At 34.2% G+C, this 16,188-nt stretch overlaps 1 protein-coding gene across 8 annotated transcripts in view; it reads left to right on the forward strand.

The window, feature by feature from the left end:
* The window catches only part of ZFYVE16 (zinc finger FYVE-type containing 16), a 54,347-nt gene that overhangs the window by 29,004 nt on the left and 9,155 nt on the right, over positions 1 to 16,188 (forward strand). For 4 of the 8 annotated variants that reach the window (XM_024755680.1, XM_024755673.1, XM_024755674.1 and 1 more), the window contains 7 exons: positions 1,057 to 1,212; positions 2,239 to 2,463; positions 3,967 to 3,990; positions 4,680 to 4,762; positions 6,189 to 6,293; positions 6,871 to 7,018; positions 8,669 to 8,749. In XM_024755680.1, coding sequence (XP_024611448.1) covers positions 1,057 to 1,212; positions 2,239 to 2,463; positions 3,967 to 3,990; positions 4,680 to 4,762; positions 6,189 to 6,293; positions 6,871 to 7,018; positions 8,669 to 8,749 — 822 coding nt within the window. The remainder of the gene's footprint in view (positions 1 to 1,056; positions 1,213 to 2,238; positions 2,464 to 3,966; positions 3,991 to 4,679; positions 4,763 to 6,188; positions 6,294 to 6,870; positions 7,019 to 8,668; positions 8,750 to 16,188) is intronic. The other 4 variants (XM_024755682.1, XM_024755676.1, XM_024755677.1 and 1 more) reach the window with 3 other exon arrangements.

The raw sequence follows: 16,188 nt of genomic DNA on the forward strand, positions 1-16,188 counted from the left end.
ATTGGTAAGCAGGATTTCTGAATAATTAATCACATTGGTTAAATTTAGACTGGCAATGGTGAAAAATAAGCAGTATTGGATATTGGTTTTTGTAGCCAAATATTAATATAAATAAATTTTGCAGTTTTATATGCAGTGGGACTTGAAGTAATAGCTTAAAGATTTTTACTAGTGTCCTTCATTCAGTCCTAGGTTAAGGCCATGGGCTTATAGCAAGCTGTATTTTGATGCTTATGATACAGCTGACCATATATTTTTTTTTTTTAATTTTGGAATTTTATTTAATTTATTTTTTTATACAGCAGGTTCTTATTAGTTATCCATTTTATACATATTAGTATATATATGTCGATCCCAATCTCCCCAGCTGACCATATTTCATATAGCTTTTAGGTAAATTGAAATTTGCTAATTGAGATAAGCAAGAATCCTGATTTAGTAACAATAAAGACAGTTTTAAAGTAAATGACACGACTTAATTAAAAGTAAGGAAGTAAATATTTCTCAGTAATAAATAGTCTTCAATATTCAATAATGCATCTCTTAGCTTTTCATTCTCTTTGAAACTAACCTGATTCTTACCCACTACATTTCAGCTTGTTAGTGCATCTTTTATTTTACTGTTGTTTATTTATTTTTTATTTTTTATTTTGTGGTATGCGGGCCTCTCACTGTTGTGGCCTCTCCCGTTGCGGAGCACAGGCTCCGGATGTGCAGGCTCAGCAGCCATGGCTCACGGGCCCAGCCGCGCCGCGGCATGTGGGGTCTTCCCAGACTGGGGCACGAACCTGTGTCCCCTGCATCGGCAGGCGGACTCTCAACCACTGTGCCACCAGGGAAGCCCTACTGTTGTTTATTAATTGACTCCATCAGATAATTTTTCATCCTTTCTCTTTTTTATATTAATCTCATACAATTCAATTTAAAGTTTTTGTGAGGAGAATGTTGGGAAACTAAGGAGTTTAAAAAGTTGTGCTTCATGCAAAGGACAATTATATTTAATTTTTTTGTTTAATAGAAGTTGACATTTATAGTTGCACACTTTTGTCACTTAAGATTCCTCAGACAAATATTGGTACTTCTCAACCAATGGATTGCACGGCTTGGGACAGGCAGAAATTATTATTCTATTGTTATGTTTGCCAAGTGAAGATACTATTCCTAAGGACATCTTCAGACTCTTTATCACCATTTATAAGGATGCTCTGAAAGGTATACCATTTTATTTTGAACTGTTCAGACCAGGGGATGGATAAATTAAGGGCATTTTTGCTTTGGGCTATGCTAACTGTACTAAAGATTTATTTTGTGAAGAGATTGCTGATTACTTAAAAGAGCTCTGTCATCATTTTCAGTCTCCTTAAATTTAGCATTTTATGTAATTAGTGTCTTTATAGTTTTCTTAATTTTAAAAGTGAAAATATATTTACCTTCTTGGTCTGTTTACGTGTCTACACAATAATCCCCCCTTATCTGCGGGGGATAAGTTCGATGACCCCACTAGCTGCCTGAAACCACGAATGGTACTGAACCCTATGTACACTGTTTTTTCTATACATACATACCTGTGATAAAGCTTAATTTATAAATTAGGCACAGTACGAGAACATCCGAATTGCCAACAACACTTCTCTTGCACCTTGGGGCCATTATTAAGAAAAATAAGGGTTACGTGAACACAAGCACAGTGATACTGCAATAGTCGATCATAACTGAGACAGCTACTGAGTGACTAATGGATGGTAGCATATACAGCGTGGATATGCTGGACAAGTGATTCACGGTGTGGCTCACATCCCAATGGGGCAGAGCAGGATAGCGAGAGATTTAAAATTTGCTGTTTATTGAATTTTCCATTTAATATTTTTGAACTACAGTTGACCAGGGGTAACTAAAACCATGGAAAGCAAAACTGTGGATAAGGGGGGACCACCGTATACTTTTCTGTCTGTATAAGATTTGGGGGACATGATGATGACTTTTCACTTGACCATGAAGTAAGGAGAAAAATTTTAAAACACTTAACGGTTAGAAACATTCTCAAATTTTTGTTCACAATTCCCAATATTCAGGAATAACTGAACTTTGTGCACACAAGGTATTCAGTGCTTCTTCAAGAGTGGAAATAAATGAAAAATATTTTACATTGCTTTTATTTAAGTTTATACTGGGACATTCAAACTCATAATGCTGCTTCAAAACAACTTAAAATCTTTTTATAAATGATTTTATTTCTAGGAAAATACATAGAAAACTTGGACAGTATTACCTTTACTGAGAGTTTTCTCAGCAGCAAGGATCATGGAGGATTTCTATTTATTACACCTACTTTTCAGAAACTTGATGATCTCCTGTTACCAAGCAATCCTTTTCTTTGTGGAATTCTTATCCAGAAGCTAGAGATTCCCTGGGCAAAGGTTTTTCCTATGCGTTTAATGTTGAGATTGGGTGCAGAATATAAAGGTAAGTTTTAGAATAGTAAGCTAAATTACATAGGTTCAAATATACTAAATGTAAATAAGAATTTCAGATGTCATTAAATCATTAAAATAAATTTTTAATGGGACTACTTTTGTTTTGATGTACTTATAAAATTCTAAAACAGCCCTCCTCTACTACCAAATTAGTCTAGACAACGTTGCTGTGTCCTGAGTTTCTAGATATTCATAATTATTATAATTAACTTACCTTAAAATTTTTTTTGAATTTCAGAAAAAAACATAGAAAACCTTGAAAAGTTTTCTTTAAAGTATTTGCTATAGGGAATTCATTTTGTTATGTTGCCTACATATTAAGAAGGTAAATGCCCCCCCGCCCCATTTGTGTACACCATAAAGCCAAACATAAATGGTTGTGAAATAGTGGTCCAGTCTTACATGTATGGTTATTTCTGAGTTGAAATCATTTCTGTGTTCAACTGTCTTTGAATTCATACCCTTTCTTTATCCCTCACTTTTTAAAAGAATAATTTATTTGTTGCATGTAAAGTACATCACATCTAAGGAAAATTTAGGCATTTGATTCTTGTATAATTTAATAGTTATTTTCTTGGAGGAAAATTAAATGTAGAGAAGTTATAAAAGTTACCATTACTATTTCAAAATGGACAAATTCAGTGAAAGAGATACTTATTTAAATCTATTTGGCAAATTTATTAAACTCTCTGTTCTGAGGGGTTGGTCCTTACCATTTAAGATTTAAATATGGGATACTATTAAATTGTGGTGCAAGAAGTAAAAATTAACTTTCATTTCAGGTTTTGTACTGTGTGAACCAAAGAGCTTAAGAGACTTCATTCTGAGCCAAGTGTTTCATCCATTCAGCCTAACGTTTTGTCTCTGATACTAATATTTGAATGCTATTTTTATGGAAGGTTAGATCAAAATACTTAGCTAATCTTAGTCAAATGAGGATTACCTACGCTTTTATGTTGAGACTATTTGCAACACCATTACATGTTGGATTAGATGATTTATGAGGTCCGTTTGTAACTCTGACAGATGTCATTCTAAGCCATAACCTCTTGAAAATTACTGTTTTAGATAAAATTACCTCTATCAAGTTGCAAAGGATGCTCTCTTATTCATAAAAGATGAAGTAAAAAGTCAGCATTTACCTTAATCACATTGTTTATCATTTTAATGTGTTTTACCACTAATTTATGTTTCTTTCTGTACTCTCTGTCATCCAAATAACTTAGTTGTCCTTTTTAAAAGTAAAATATATGCTTGTAATAGCAAAGATGTGAGTTGCCCTGACTTATTTTTTTTAAATAGATAATGTCATGTGTGTTTTCTTAGACTTTTAAGGAGGTATATTTGTATAATATGTATTAGAGAGGTTTCTTTGCTTAACCTAAGCTGAGAACTGAAATTCTCAGGTTAATTCTTGGGTTAAAAATGTGTCCGATTTTTATCATCATAGAAATAGTCTTACCTTCCTTTTTTCACTTTCCTTTTCTTCCAGAATTCCTGCTGCATTGCCACCAAGGTACTTTTCCTTTTTGGTGTGCAATATTTATAGTGTCCTAAAGAAACAGAAAAGTAGTTAGGTGACAGAGTCCATATCACTTCTTCTCTGCATTGACTTCTCTGATTCTATGTGTTCCTCTTATCATGCTGACCCAAGAACTATAAAAGCTTACTATCACCCATAAATTCACACAATTGAACATTAATTACAAATGCCTTAAAAATCTTGAATTCTTCATATTTTGCTTTAAATTATCAGAATATTTCTTTTTAAATTATGAGAACTTTATGTAGGTCTAAACAGTTATGGCCATCATAATGTTTGGAAACAACATGTATGATGAAAGATTAAATGCTTTGGAATCAGGCCAAGCCTAGTTTCATATGTGTTTCACCACTTATTAACTTAGAAACCATAGGCAGGGTTATTAATCTGTGTCTCTACTTCCCCATTTGTAAAGTAGGGATAGACATACTTGCCTCATTGGGTTGTTATAGGGTTTAATTAGGATAATGTATGTAAAGGTCCCAGTTCAATGTAGCATCTGGTAGATACATGGTATGGGTTAATGTCATTTCTTACTTTCTCCAGAGAACTGATTGAGTGGTATTTATCCATAATGTTTGACAAATGAAAATTAAAGGTAATAAATTTAAGATTTTTTTGTTTTTTGTTGATGGTAACCAGTTTTCTATTCTTGTGTATAGCATATCCTGCTCCTTTAACAAGTATCAGAGGCCGAAAACCTCTTTTTGGAGAAATAGGACACACTATTATGAACTTACTTGTTGTGAGTAATTGAACTGTTTTATTAAGTGTTCTTATATTGTTACTTTAACAATTCATTAAGCAAATTTTACATACTTATATTTTTCTATTTTAATTTGACATATTTGGTATAATGAAAGTTCATTTATAATAAATCCTAATTCATTTAACATAAATGGCGTCTGTTTTTGATGAAGTGCTTTTTAGAACACGTCCTAATTTATGTGTACCTGATTCAAATTGCCTTTTGATTCATTCTGCTGCAGTGCTTACACATTTAGGTAATGTGAGATCCACACAGTTGTTGAAGCCTTAGTAAAAGCGTTAGTAAAGTCAATCAATTTGATGATTTTGAGCAAACTGTGGCCCAAGTCACCTCATTTTTAATAGGAAGTATTGGATTAGATGATCTCAGGTTCCCTTCCACCTCTAATTTCTGTAATTTTGTGTTTACCTCTTATTATAGAAATGTATTTCAGTGGACTTGCTTTTTTTTTCTTTTAATTAATTAATTTTATTTTTGGCTGCATTGAGTCTTCGTTGCTGCACGTGGGCTTTCTCTAGTTGCAGCGAGTGGGGGCTCCTCTTCGTTGCGGTCGCAGGCTTCTCATTGCGGTGGCTTCTCCTGTTGCGGAGCACGGGCTCTAGGCATGCAGGCTTCAGTAGTTGAAGCACGTGGGCTCAGTAGTTGTGGCTCGCAGGCTCTAGAGAGCAGGCTCAGTAGTTGTGGTGCATGGGCTTAGTTGCTCCGCGGCATGTGGGATCTTCCCAGACCAGGGCTCGAATCTGTGTCCCCTCTATTGGCAGGCAGATTCTCAACCACTGTGCCACCAGGGAAGCCCAACTTGCTTTTATTTATCCATGTTCGGTTTGAAAATCTATTGTTTTGGAAGATCTGTAACTAGAAAGAGATCACCCTCAAATACTACAGAATTCTTCCTGAGAATGATAATCTTTATTATTATTGTGGAGTAGCTGGAAGAATTAGCTGGTTTTTGAAGTTGCTAAAGCACGTGGGCTCAGTAGTTGTGGTGCATGGGCTTAGTTGCTCCGCGGCATGTGGGATCTTCCCAGACCAGGGCTCGAATCTGTGTCCCCTCTATTGGCAGGCAGATTCTCAACCACTGTGCCACCAGGGAAGCCCAACTTGCTTTTATTTATCCATGTTCGGTTTGAAAATCTATTGTTTTGGAAGATCTGTAACTAGAAAGAGATCACCCTCAAATACTACAGAATTCTTCCTGAGAATGATAATCTTTATTATTATTGTGGAGTAGCTGGAAGAATTAGCTGGTTTTTGAAGTTGCTATTGCTTTCTGGATGGTGTTTTGATAGTTATGTATCACAAGTTTTAAAATGATGGATACTCTTAAAAAAGGATTTAATGAATGGGTAAATGTTCATGGATAGTAGTTTAAGGTTTATGGAACTATCATTATTTTATGTAGGACCTTCGAAATTACCAGTATACCTTGCATAATATAGATCAGCTACTGATTCATATGGAAATGGGGAAAAGCTGCATAAAAATACCTCGGAAAAAATACAATGATGTAAGTATAACTGCTTTATTCAAGTCTTGAGATAATTATTGAACATTAGATTTCTTTAGAAGTGTGTTAAATTTGTTTTGAATTGGACTAATACATAATGACAAAAAAACTTATTTTTGGGCTTCCCTGGTGGCGCAGTGGTTGAGAGTCCACCTGCCGATGCAGGGGATGCAGGTTTGTGCCCCGGTCCGGGAGGATCCCACCTGCCGCGGAGCGGCTAGGCCCGTGAGCCATGGCCGCTGAGCCTGCACGTCCGGAGCCTGTGCTCCGCAACCTGAGAGGCCACAACAGTGAGAGGCCCACGTACCACAAAAAAACCCCAAAAAACACATATTTTTGAAATTTTAGATTTGTTTCCTAATAGAGGATTTGTTTAATCCTATTTTTTCTTACTCTTTTATCTGTCTTTTAATTGAGGTGATTTTATTTTAAATCATTTGTTTCTATCACATTCTCAGGGAGTTGTCCAGGTTAAAGCTTGATAAAGGTGGTCAGAAATGTGACTCTTTGAATTATTATAACTAATAAAGGCACAAAATGTTAAAAATGTTTCTAAATGCATATTGTTTTTTTCCAGGTAATGAAAGTAATAAATTCTTCTAATGAGCATGTCATTAGCATTGGAGCTAGTTTTAGTACAGAAGCAGATTCTCATCTAGTCTGTATACAGAATGATGGAGTTTATCAAACACAGGCCAACAGTGCTACTGGCCATCCTAGAAAAGGTGAGTATTGGTTCCTAGTGTCAATCCATAAAACCATCTCAAAAAGTAGAATTCCTTTCAAAGAGGAATATACCTATATGTAGATATCTTACTTATTTGCTGAATTGATGGTGATGAAACAGTATGCTTTAAATTTTTAGCTATACAAGCAAAAAAATTGCTTCTAATATTTGTATTTATCGTGGGCAACATTAGGTTTAAAAACTTGGAATACAGTATTTATTTTGATGTCTTCAGGTTTAGTGTGTCCCATATGGTGGGTGTCTCTGGAGTGAGGTATTTTTTGCCTTTGTTTGCTCTCTGCTCCAACTCCTCTTAGTGGGGAGCACAGGGTAGATAAGGATGAAGAATGATTTATAAAACTGTTAAGTGGCTGGGAATATAAAAATGATAAAGATGGTGATGTGAATGACATTACTCGGCTGAATGGCCTCAGTGACTGCTGTGATTACCAAATCCTTGCATTAGAGAGCCTAACAAATTGAAAGTTAAGTAAGTATTCCAAAAACTTAATACATTATTGTAAAATAATACATTTAAAATAGTCAGACATTCTGACTGCTAATAAAAATTTTTCCTCTGATTATAAAAGTATGTATACTCATTTGTAATAAGCTTGGAAAATATGTTTGAAGAAGTAGTTAAAGGAAAAAAAGTGCCAAAATATGGCCTTTGTTGACATTTTAATATATTTCCTTCTTATATTGATATATATGTTAAATAGATGATTTTATACTGGATATTTACTTTTATATTGTGCTTTTTTAACTTAACATGCTATTGACATTTTTGTCATTAAAATTTTACAGCTATTTAATATTTATTTGATGAATATTTACATAGTATAAAATTCAAAAGGTATAAATATTCACACTGTAAAATCTCCTTTCCACCCTAGACCCTCAAACTACCCTCTTCCCCTCCCCACAGGCAACCAAACCAGTGATATCAGTTTCTGGTATATCCTTTCAGGGATTTCTTGCTTGTATGTATATGTAAGCAAACACCACCCCACCACACACATACACACACATACACCTTTTTTCCACTTTTTTAAACAAGTCATAACATTTGTTCCATTCTGCACCTTGTTTTTTCTTTTGGAGATTATTCTTTGTTAGTATATAAAGAACTTTCACATTGCACATAACTTTCCACTTTATATGTGAACATCATTTAATTGTCCCTTATTAATGGACAGTTGCTACCAATCCTTGGCTGTTTATAAAAATGCACTATGAATAACCTTGTATATGTGCCAACATTAATTCCTAGAAATGGAATTTGTATGTCAAAGTATAAATGTGTTTGTAATTTTAATAGCAGTTTATCAAGTTGTCCTCCATAGAGATTGTTCTGATTTATGCTCTCAACAGTAGTGGATGTTTGACTTTCCACACCCTCACTTGATACAAACACTGTAAATAGTACAACAGCCATCAATTATTAGATACAAACATTAAATAACCTTTATGAAATATTTTATCGTAACTTTATTTTGTTTGGTATTTTTTGTTCTAATATAAGTGGTATGGGCATGGCGTTTATCAGGTACTTAAAATATGCTATGCTCCACATTATGCATTTAACAAATATCATATAGCATAAAAAGAGCAGTTTAAAACATAATTATTGTATTTTTTAAATTAGTGACAGGTGCAAGTTTTGTGGTATTCAATGGAGCTCTAAAAGCATCTTCAGGATTTCTTGCTAAGTCCAGCATAGTTGAAGGTATGAGTTTCATCTTTAAGATTTGTTTAATGTAAAGATGTTTTCCATCTCCTTTTAAAAATGTATTTGATACTTAAAAAAAGAATATATGTAAGTTACAAAGCATAATACAACAAACTTATGTGAAATCATCACTCAGCCAAGAACTAGAACATGACTAACATTTGGGCCTACCTCAAGCTTGACAACTCTGCCGTAGCCTGCATTTCCTGCTTGTGCATAGCCTAAAGGTTAGTCTGAGGTGACAGCTTAGGGTCTTCCCAGGTCTTTCCTTAGCATGCACACATCCTGAGCATGGACACATTATTGCACATGCATGGGGCCTTCTAAATTCCCAGATATATGTTAGTGCCTTTCAAAGCCCTTATGGACATCTTATTCCCCAACTTTTCCTTTAAGTGTTTGGTTGGCCTATCGTTTGTCTCTACTAGTATCTGCTGCCACAGGCAGCTATGATGTTGATCACTGGCCTCTAATTGTTTTTCACAAATGCTCCCTGAGAAAAGACTATTTTCACTGGGTAAGCTTAGAGTCTGGTCAAATAAAGACATTGTACGTGGAGTCTTCCCAGGAACCACCTGACAAGTCAAAAAATGACAGTTCTCCAGTAATGAGGTTTTGAAGGAGTTCCAGCCCCATTTGCCTTCTCCAGTGGATTACCAAGCTGATGGTTTTTACTATGATTGCAGGCTGCTGGTTTTTAGGCTTCTGCTATGCTGGAGAGGAGGGGATGGGAATAGGAAAGTTAAAATGACACAAAACTTGCTGTTTTTAATCAAGTTCCTGCCTTTTTTTTGGTTTTTTTTTAAAGAACCAGCTTTTAGTTTTATTGATCTTTGCTGTTGTTTTCTTTGTTTCTATTTCATTTACTTCTGCTCTGATCTTTATGATTTCTTTCCTGCTAACTTTGGGTTTTGTTTGTTTGTTCTTCTTTCTCTAGTTCCTTTAAGTGTAAGGTTAGATTGTTTATTTGAGATTTTTCTTGTTTCTTGAGGTAGGCTTGTATTACTATAAACCTCCCAGCGGTAGTGAATTCCACCATTCTGTCTTCAGGTCACTTATCCATTCTTCTGCCTCAGTTATTCTGCTATTGATTCCTTCTAGTGTATTTTTCATTTCAGTTATTGTATTGTTCATCTCTGTTTATTTGTTCTTTAATTCCTCTAGGTGTTTGTTATTTAATTCTTCTAGGTCTTTGTTAAACATTTCTTGCCTTTTCTCGATCTTTGCCTCCATTCTTTTTCCGAGGTCCTGGATCATCTTCACTATCATTATTCTGAATTCTTTTTCTGCAAGGTTTCCTATCTCCAGTTCACTTAGTTGTTTTTCTGGGGTTTTATCTTGTTCCTTCATCTGGTACATAGCCCTCTCCCTTTTCATCTTGTCTGTGTTTCTGTGAATGTGGTTTTTGTTCCACAGACTGCAGGATTGTAATTCTCCTTGCTTCTCTCCTGCTGTTTTTTTTTTTATAAATACTCCCCAGATTGCTGCAGGCCTTTGGTTAATTTCCAGTTTCAAAAAAGTTTCTTCTGACATTTCATCAGTTTCCTTGTTGTTTTTATGGAGTAGAGTATTTTCGGAAGTTCTTAGTCTGCATTTTCACTAATATCATCCTCCATACTATCTCAGTTACATAGCTTTATAGGAAGTCCTCCCATCTCTGATGCCACACACATGCCTTATTCCTCATTTTAGTAGCACTCTGGTCAGTCTAAACCCTTTGTTTTATCATGTTAATTTTAGGATCAACTTGTCAGATTCTAAAAGGTCCATTGGACTTTTTATTGGAATTGCATTATATTGCTAGTTTAATTATGAGAAAATTGGCGTATTTTATATTTTCATTGTTTCTATCCATGTACATTGGCTACCTTCAATTTATTTACATAATATTTAATAATATTCATTTCCAATAAAATTTTATAGTTTTTGTATAGGTTTTGAATATCATTTCTTATTTATTCCTGTACCTCATAGATTTTATTGCTAGTGTAAATGGTATCTATTTATTTACTTATTACAATTTTAGTGTAATGTAAATGCCATTATAATTTTTTAAATTTATTTTTTACTGAGTATAGTTGATATAAAATATTATGTAAACTTCAGGTATACAACAAAGTGATTCACAAGTTTTAAAGGTTATATTCATTTATAGTTATTATAAAATATTGGCTATATTCCCTGTGCTGTACACTGTATCCTTGTGTCTTACTCACATTTTACATACTAGGTTGTACTTTTTAATCCCCTACCCCTATATCGCCCCTCCCTGCTTACCTCTCCCCACTGGTAACCCCTAGTTTGTTCTCTATATCTGTGAGTCAGTTTAGTTTTTGTTATATTCACTAGTTTTATTTCTTAGATTCCACATATAAGTGGTATGATACAGTATTTGTCTTTCTCTGTCTGACTTATTTCACTTGGCATGATACCCTCCAAGTCCATTCATGTTGTTGTAAATCACAAAATCATTCTTTTTTATGGCTAAGTAGTATTCCATTGTGTATATATATATATACATATATATATATATATATATATATACCACATTTTCTTTATCCATTCATCTGTTGTTGGATACTTAGGTTGCTTGGCAACTGTAAATAATGCTGCTATGAACATTGGGGTGCATGTATCTTTTTGAATTAGTGGTTTTGGTTTGTTTTTGGATAAATACGCAGGAGTGAAATTGCTACGTCATATAGTAGTTCTGTTTTTAGTTTTTTGAGAAATCCCCATTTTGTTTTCCATAGTGGCTGCACCTATTTACATTCCCACCAACATTGTAGGAGGGTTCCCTTTTCTCCACATCTTTTCCAGCATTTGTTATTTCTGTTCTTTTCGATGATAGCCATTCTGACAGGTGTGAGGTGACTCTTCTTTTCGATGATAGCCATTCTGACAGGTGTGAGGTGATATCTCAATGTGGATTTAATTTCCATTTCTCTGATTAACAGTGTTGAGCATCTTTTCACATGCCTATTGGCCATTCTGTGTCTTCTTTGGAAAAACATCTATTCAGGTCTTCTGCCCATTTTTTTTTTTTTTTTAAGAAGATGTTGGGGGGAGGGGTTTATTAATTTATTTTTTTTTGCTGTGTTGGGTCTTCGTATTTGATGTTGAGTTGTATGAGCTGTTTATATATTTGGATATTACCTCGTTATTGGTCATATCATTTGCAAATGTTTTCTCCCACTTGGTAGGTTGTCTTTTTGTTGTGCTGATGGTTTTCTTTACTATGCAGAAGCTTTTAAGTTTAATTAGTTCCCGTTTGTTTATTTTTGCTTGTATTTCCTTTGCTTTAGGAGACAGATCCAAAAAAATATTGCTGCAGTTTATGTCAAAGAGTGTTCAGCCTGTGTTTTCTTCTAGGAGTTTTATGGTTTCTGATCTTACATTTAGGTCATTAATCCATTTCGAGTTTTTTATTTTTTTGTACATGGTGTGAGAGAATGTTCTAATTACATTCTTTCCTAGCACCACTTATTGAAGAGAGCGTCTTTGCTCCACTGAATATTCTTGCCTCTTTTGTTGTAGATTAGTTGATCATAAGTGCATGGGTTTATTTCTGAGCTGTATTCTATTCCATTGATCTATGGTTCTGTTTTTGTGCCAGAACCATATTGTTTTGATTACTGTAGGTTTGTAATATAGTCTGAAGTCAGGGAACATGATTCATCCAGTTCTGTTTTTCTTTCTCAAAATAGTTTTGGGGCTTCCCTGGTGGCGCAGTGGTTGAGAGTCTGCCTGCCGATGCAGGGGACATGGGTTCGTGCCCCGGTCCGGGAAGATCCCACATGCCATGGAGCGACTGGGCCCGTGAGCCATGGCCGCTGAGCCTGCATGTCCGGAGCCTGTGCTCCGCAATGGGAGAGGCCACAACAGTGAGAGGCCCACGTACCACAAAAAAAAAAAAAAAAATAGTTTTGGCTCTTTGGGGTCTTTTGTGTTTCCATACAAATTAAAAAATTATTTGTTCTAGTTCTGTGAAAAATGCCCTTGGTATTTTGATAGGGATTACATTGAATCTGTAGATTGCTTTGGGTTGTATGTTCATTTTAACAATATTAATTCTTCCAGTCCATGAACACAGTCTATCTGTGTTCCATCTGTTTGTGTTATCTTCAATTTCTTTTATCAGTGTCTTACAGTTTTCCAAGTACAGGTCTTTTACTTTCTTAGGTAGGTTTATTCCTAGGTATTTTATTCTTTCTGATGCAGTTGTAAATGGGATTATTTCCTTAATTTCTCTTTCTGATAGTTTGTTGTTAGTGCCTAGAAATGCAAGAGATTTTTGTACATTAATTTTGTATCCTGCAACTTTATCAAATTCATTCATGAGCTCTAGTAGTTTTCTGGTGGCATCTTTATTATGTTGAGGTATGTTTCCTCTATGCCCACATTCTGAAGAGTTTTTATCATAGATGGATCTTTAATTTTGTGAGAAGCTTTTGTGCCTCTATTGAGATGATCATATGGTTTTTATTCTTCAGTTTGTTAATGTTGTGTGTTTCATTGATTGATTTGCAGATACCGAAAAATCCTTGCATCCCTGGGACAAATCCCAGTTAGTCATGGTATCTGATCCTTTTAATGTATTCTTGGATATCTTTTTAAATTAAAACTTTTATCTTTTGTTGCTGGAAAATAGAAATTAATTGATTTCTCTATTTTTATCTTATAACCAGCTATATTGCTAAGCTTACATTATTTAAAATAATTTTCTATAGACTCTTTTAGAGTTTTTTTATAACTATAAATAATGATAGTTTATTAATAATGATAGTTTTGCTTCTTTCTTTATGGCCATTATGGCTTTTTATTTTGTTTTGTTTATTGGCTAGTACTTCCAGTGGAAGCAGTGATTGTAAATGTTCTTGTCTAGATCCATGTTTTTCAGTAATACCTTTTAAAAGTAAGTGAGGTTTATGATTCCATTTTGTGTGCCATATGTCTTCTGATGATGGAATGTGATACATTCAATTATATTTCTTATATCACATTATATGTGATAAGAAGTAAGGAGAAATATGTTTTATTTTTGTTGGGTTGTTGTAGTAGGTTTTGATTTTGCTCCTTTTTTCAGGGCAGCAGTTTGCCCTGGGACATCAATTCTTTGATAGATCTAAGAGTTGTTCATTTTATGTTTGTTCAGCTTTTTATTTTTTTTAATTTATTTTTTAAAATTTTACTGAATTATAGTTGATTTACAATAATGTATTAGTTTCAGGTGTACAGCAAAGTGATTCAGTTTTTCATATGTATATATATATATTTTTTTACAGATTCTTTTTCACTATAGGTTATTAAAAGATATTGAATATATTTCCCTGTGTTATATAGTAAATCCATGTTATTTTATCTATTTTATTTATATTAGTGTGTATCTGTTAATCCCATACTCCTAATTTATCCTTCTCCTCCCTTTCCCTTTTGGTAACCATAAGTTTATTTTCTATGTCTGTGAGTCTCTTTCTGTTTTGTAAATAAATTCATTTGTATTATTTTTTAGATTCTACATATAAGTGATATCATATATTTGTCTCTGACTTCACTTAGTATGATAATCTCTAGGTCCATCCATGTTGCTGCAAATGGCAATATTGCATTCTTTTTATGGCTGAGTAATATTCCATTGTGTGTGTGTATACACACACACACACCCCACATCTTCTTTATGTATTCATCTGATGGATACTTAGATTGCTTCCATGTCTTGGCTATTATAAACTGCTGCTATGGACATTGGGGTACATATAACTTTTTGAATTAGAGTTTTCATCTTTTCTGGATATATGCCTAGGAGTGGGATTGCTGGATCATATGGTAGCTCTACTTTTAGTTTTTTAAGGAACCTCCAGACTGTTTTCCATAGTGGCTGTACCAATTTACATGCCTACCAACAGTTTAGGAGGGTTCCCTTTTCTCCACACCCTCTCCAGCATTTATTATTTGTAAACTTTTTGATGATAACCATTCTGACTGGTGTGAGGTGATCTCATTGTAGTTTTGATTTGCATTTCTCTAATAATTAGTGATACTGAGCATCTTTTCATGTGACTGTTGGCCATCTGTATGTCTTCTTTGGAAAAATGTCTGTTTAGGTCTTCTGCCCATTTTTTGATTGGGTTGTTTGTTTGAAAGTGAGGTGTATGAACTGTTTGGATATTTCTGAAATTAACCCTTCGTTGCATCATTTGCAAATATTTTCACCCATTCTGTAGATTGTCTTTTCATTTTGTTTATGGCTTCCCTGCTGTGCAAAAGCTTTTGAGTTTGATTAGGTCCCATTTGTTAATTTTTGCTTTTGTTTCTTTTGCCTTGGCAGACTGACCTAAGAAAATATTGCTATGATTTACATCCAAGAATGTTTTGCCTATGTTCTCTCTTAGGAGTTTTATGGTGTCATGTCTTATATTTAGATCTTCAATCCACTTTGAGCTTATCTTTTTATATGGTGTGAGGAAGTGTTCTAATTTCATCGATTTACATGAGATTGTCCAGCTTTCCCAACACCACTTGTTGAAGAGACTGTCTTTTCTCCATTGTACGTTCTTGCCTCCTTTGTCAAAGATTAATTGACTGTTGGTGTGTGGGTTTATTTCTGGGTTCTGTCTTTTGTTCCATTGATCCATATGTCTGTTTCTGTGCCAACACCACGCTGTTTTGATTATTGTAGCTTTGTAGTATTATCTTAAGTCTGGGAGGCTTATGTCTCCAGCTTTGTTCTTTTGTGAGGATTGCTTTGGCAGTTCTGGGTCTTCTGTGGTTATATATAAATTTTAGGATTATTTGTTCTAGTTCTGTGAAAAATGTGATGGTTAATTTGATAGGGATCACATTAAATCTGTAGATTGCCTTGGATACTATGACCATTTTAACAATATTAATTCTTCCAATCCAAGAGCATGGGATATCTTTCCATTTCTTTGAATCATCTTCAGTTTCCTTTATCAATGTTTTATGGTTCTCAGCATGTAGGTCTTTCACCTCCTTGGTCAGGTTTATTCCTAGGTATTTTTCTTATACAATTTTTAAAGGGTTTTTTTTTTTTTTTTACTTTCTGATATTTGTTTGTTTAAAGTAATGCAAAATATTTCTGTAAATATTGTAGCCTGCTACCTTGCTGAATTCGTTTATCAGTTCTCATAGTTTTTGTGTGGAGTCTTTAGAGTTTTCTATATAGAGTATCATGTCATCTGCATATAATGACAATTTTACCTCTTTCCTTCCAATTTCAATACCTTTTCTTCTTTTCCTTGTACGATTGCTGTGGCTAGGACTTCCAGTACTATGTTGAATAGAAGTTAGGTTTATTCCTAGGTATTTTATTGTTCAGCTTTTTTCTTGTTGTGAGGATGGAAGTGACAAGTTCCAAGCTCTTTACATGGAGCAGACACCAAGAAGTCATTAGTATTTTTTGTAATACAGGTTGG

Source organism: Neophocaena asiaeorientalis, unplaced genomic scaffold, assembly GCF_003031525.2.
Source record: "Neophocaena asiaeorientalis asiaeorientalis breed wild unplaced genomic scaffold, Neophocaena_asiaeorientalis_V1.1 scaffold37, whole genome shotgun sequence".
Taxonomy (NCBI): domain Eukaryota; kingdom Metazoa; phylum Chordata; class Mammalia; order Artiodactyla; family Phocoenidae; genus Neophocaena; species Neophocaena asiaeorientalis.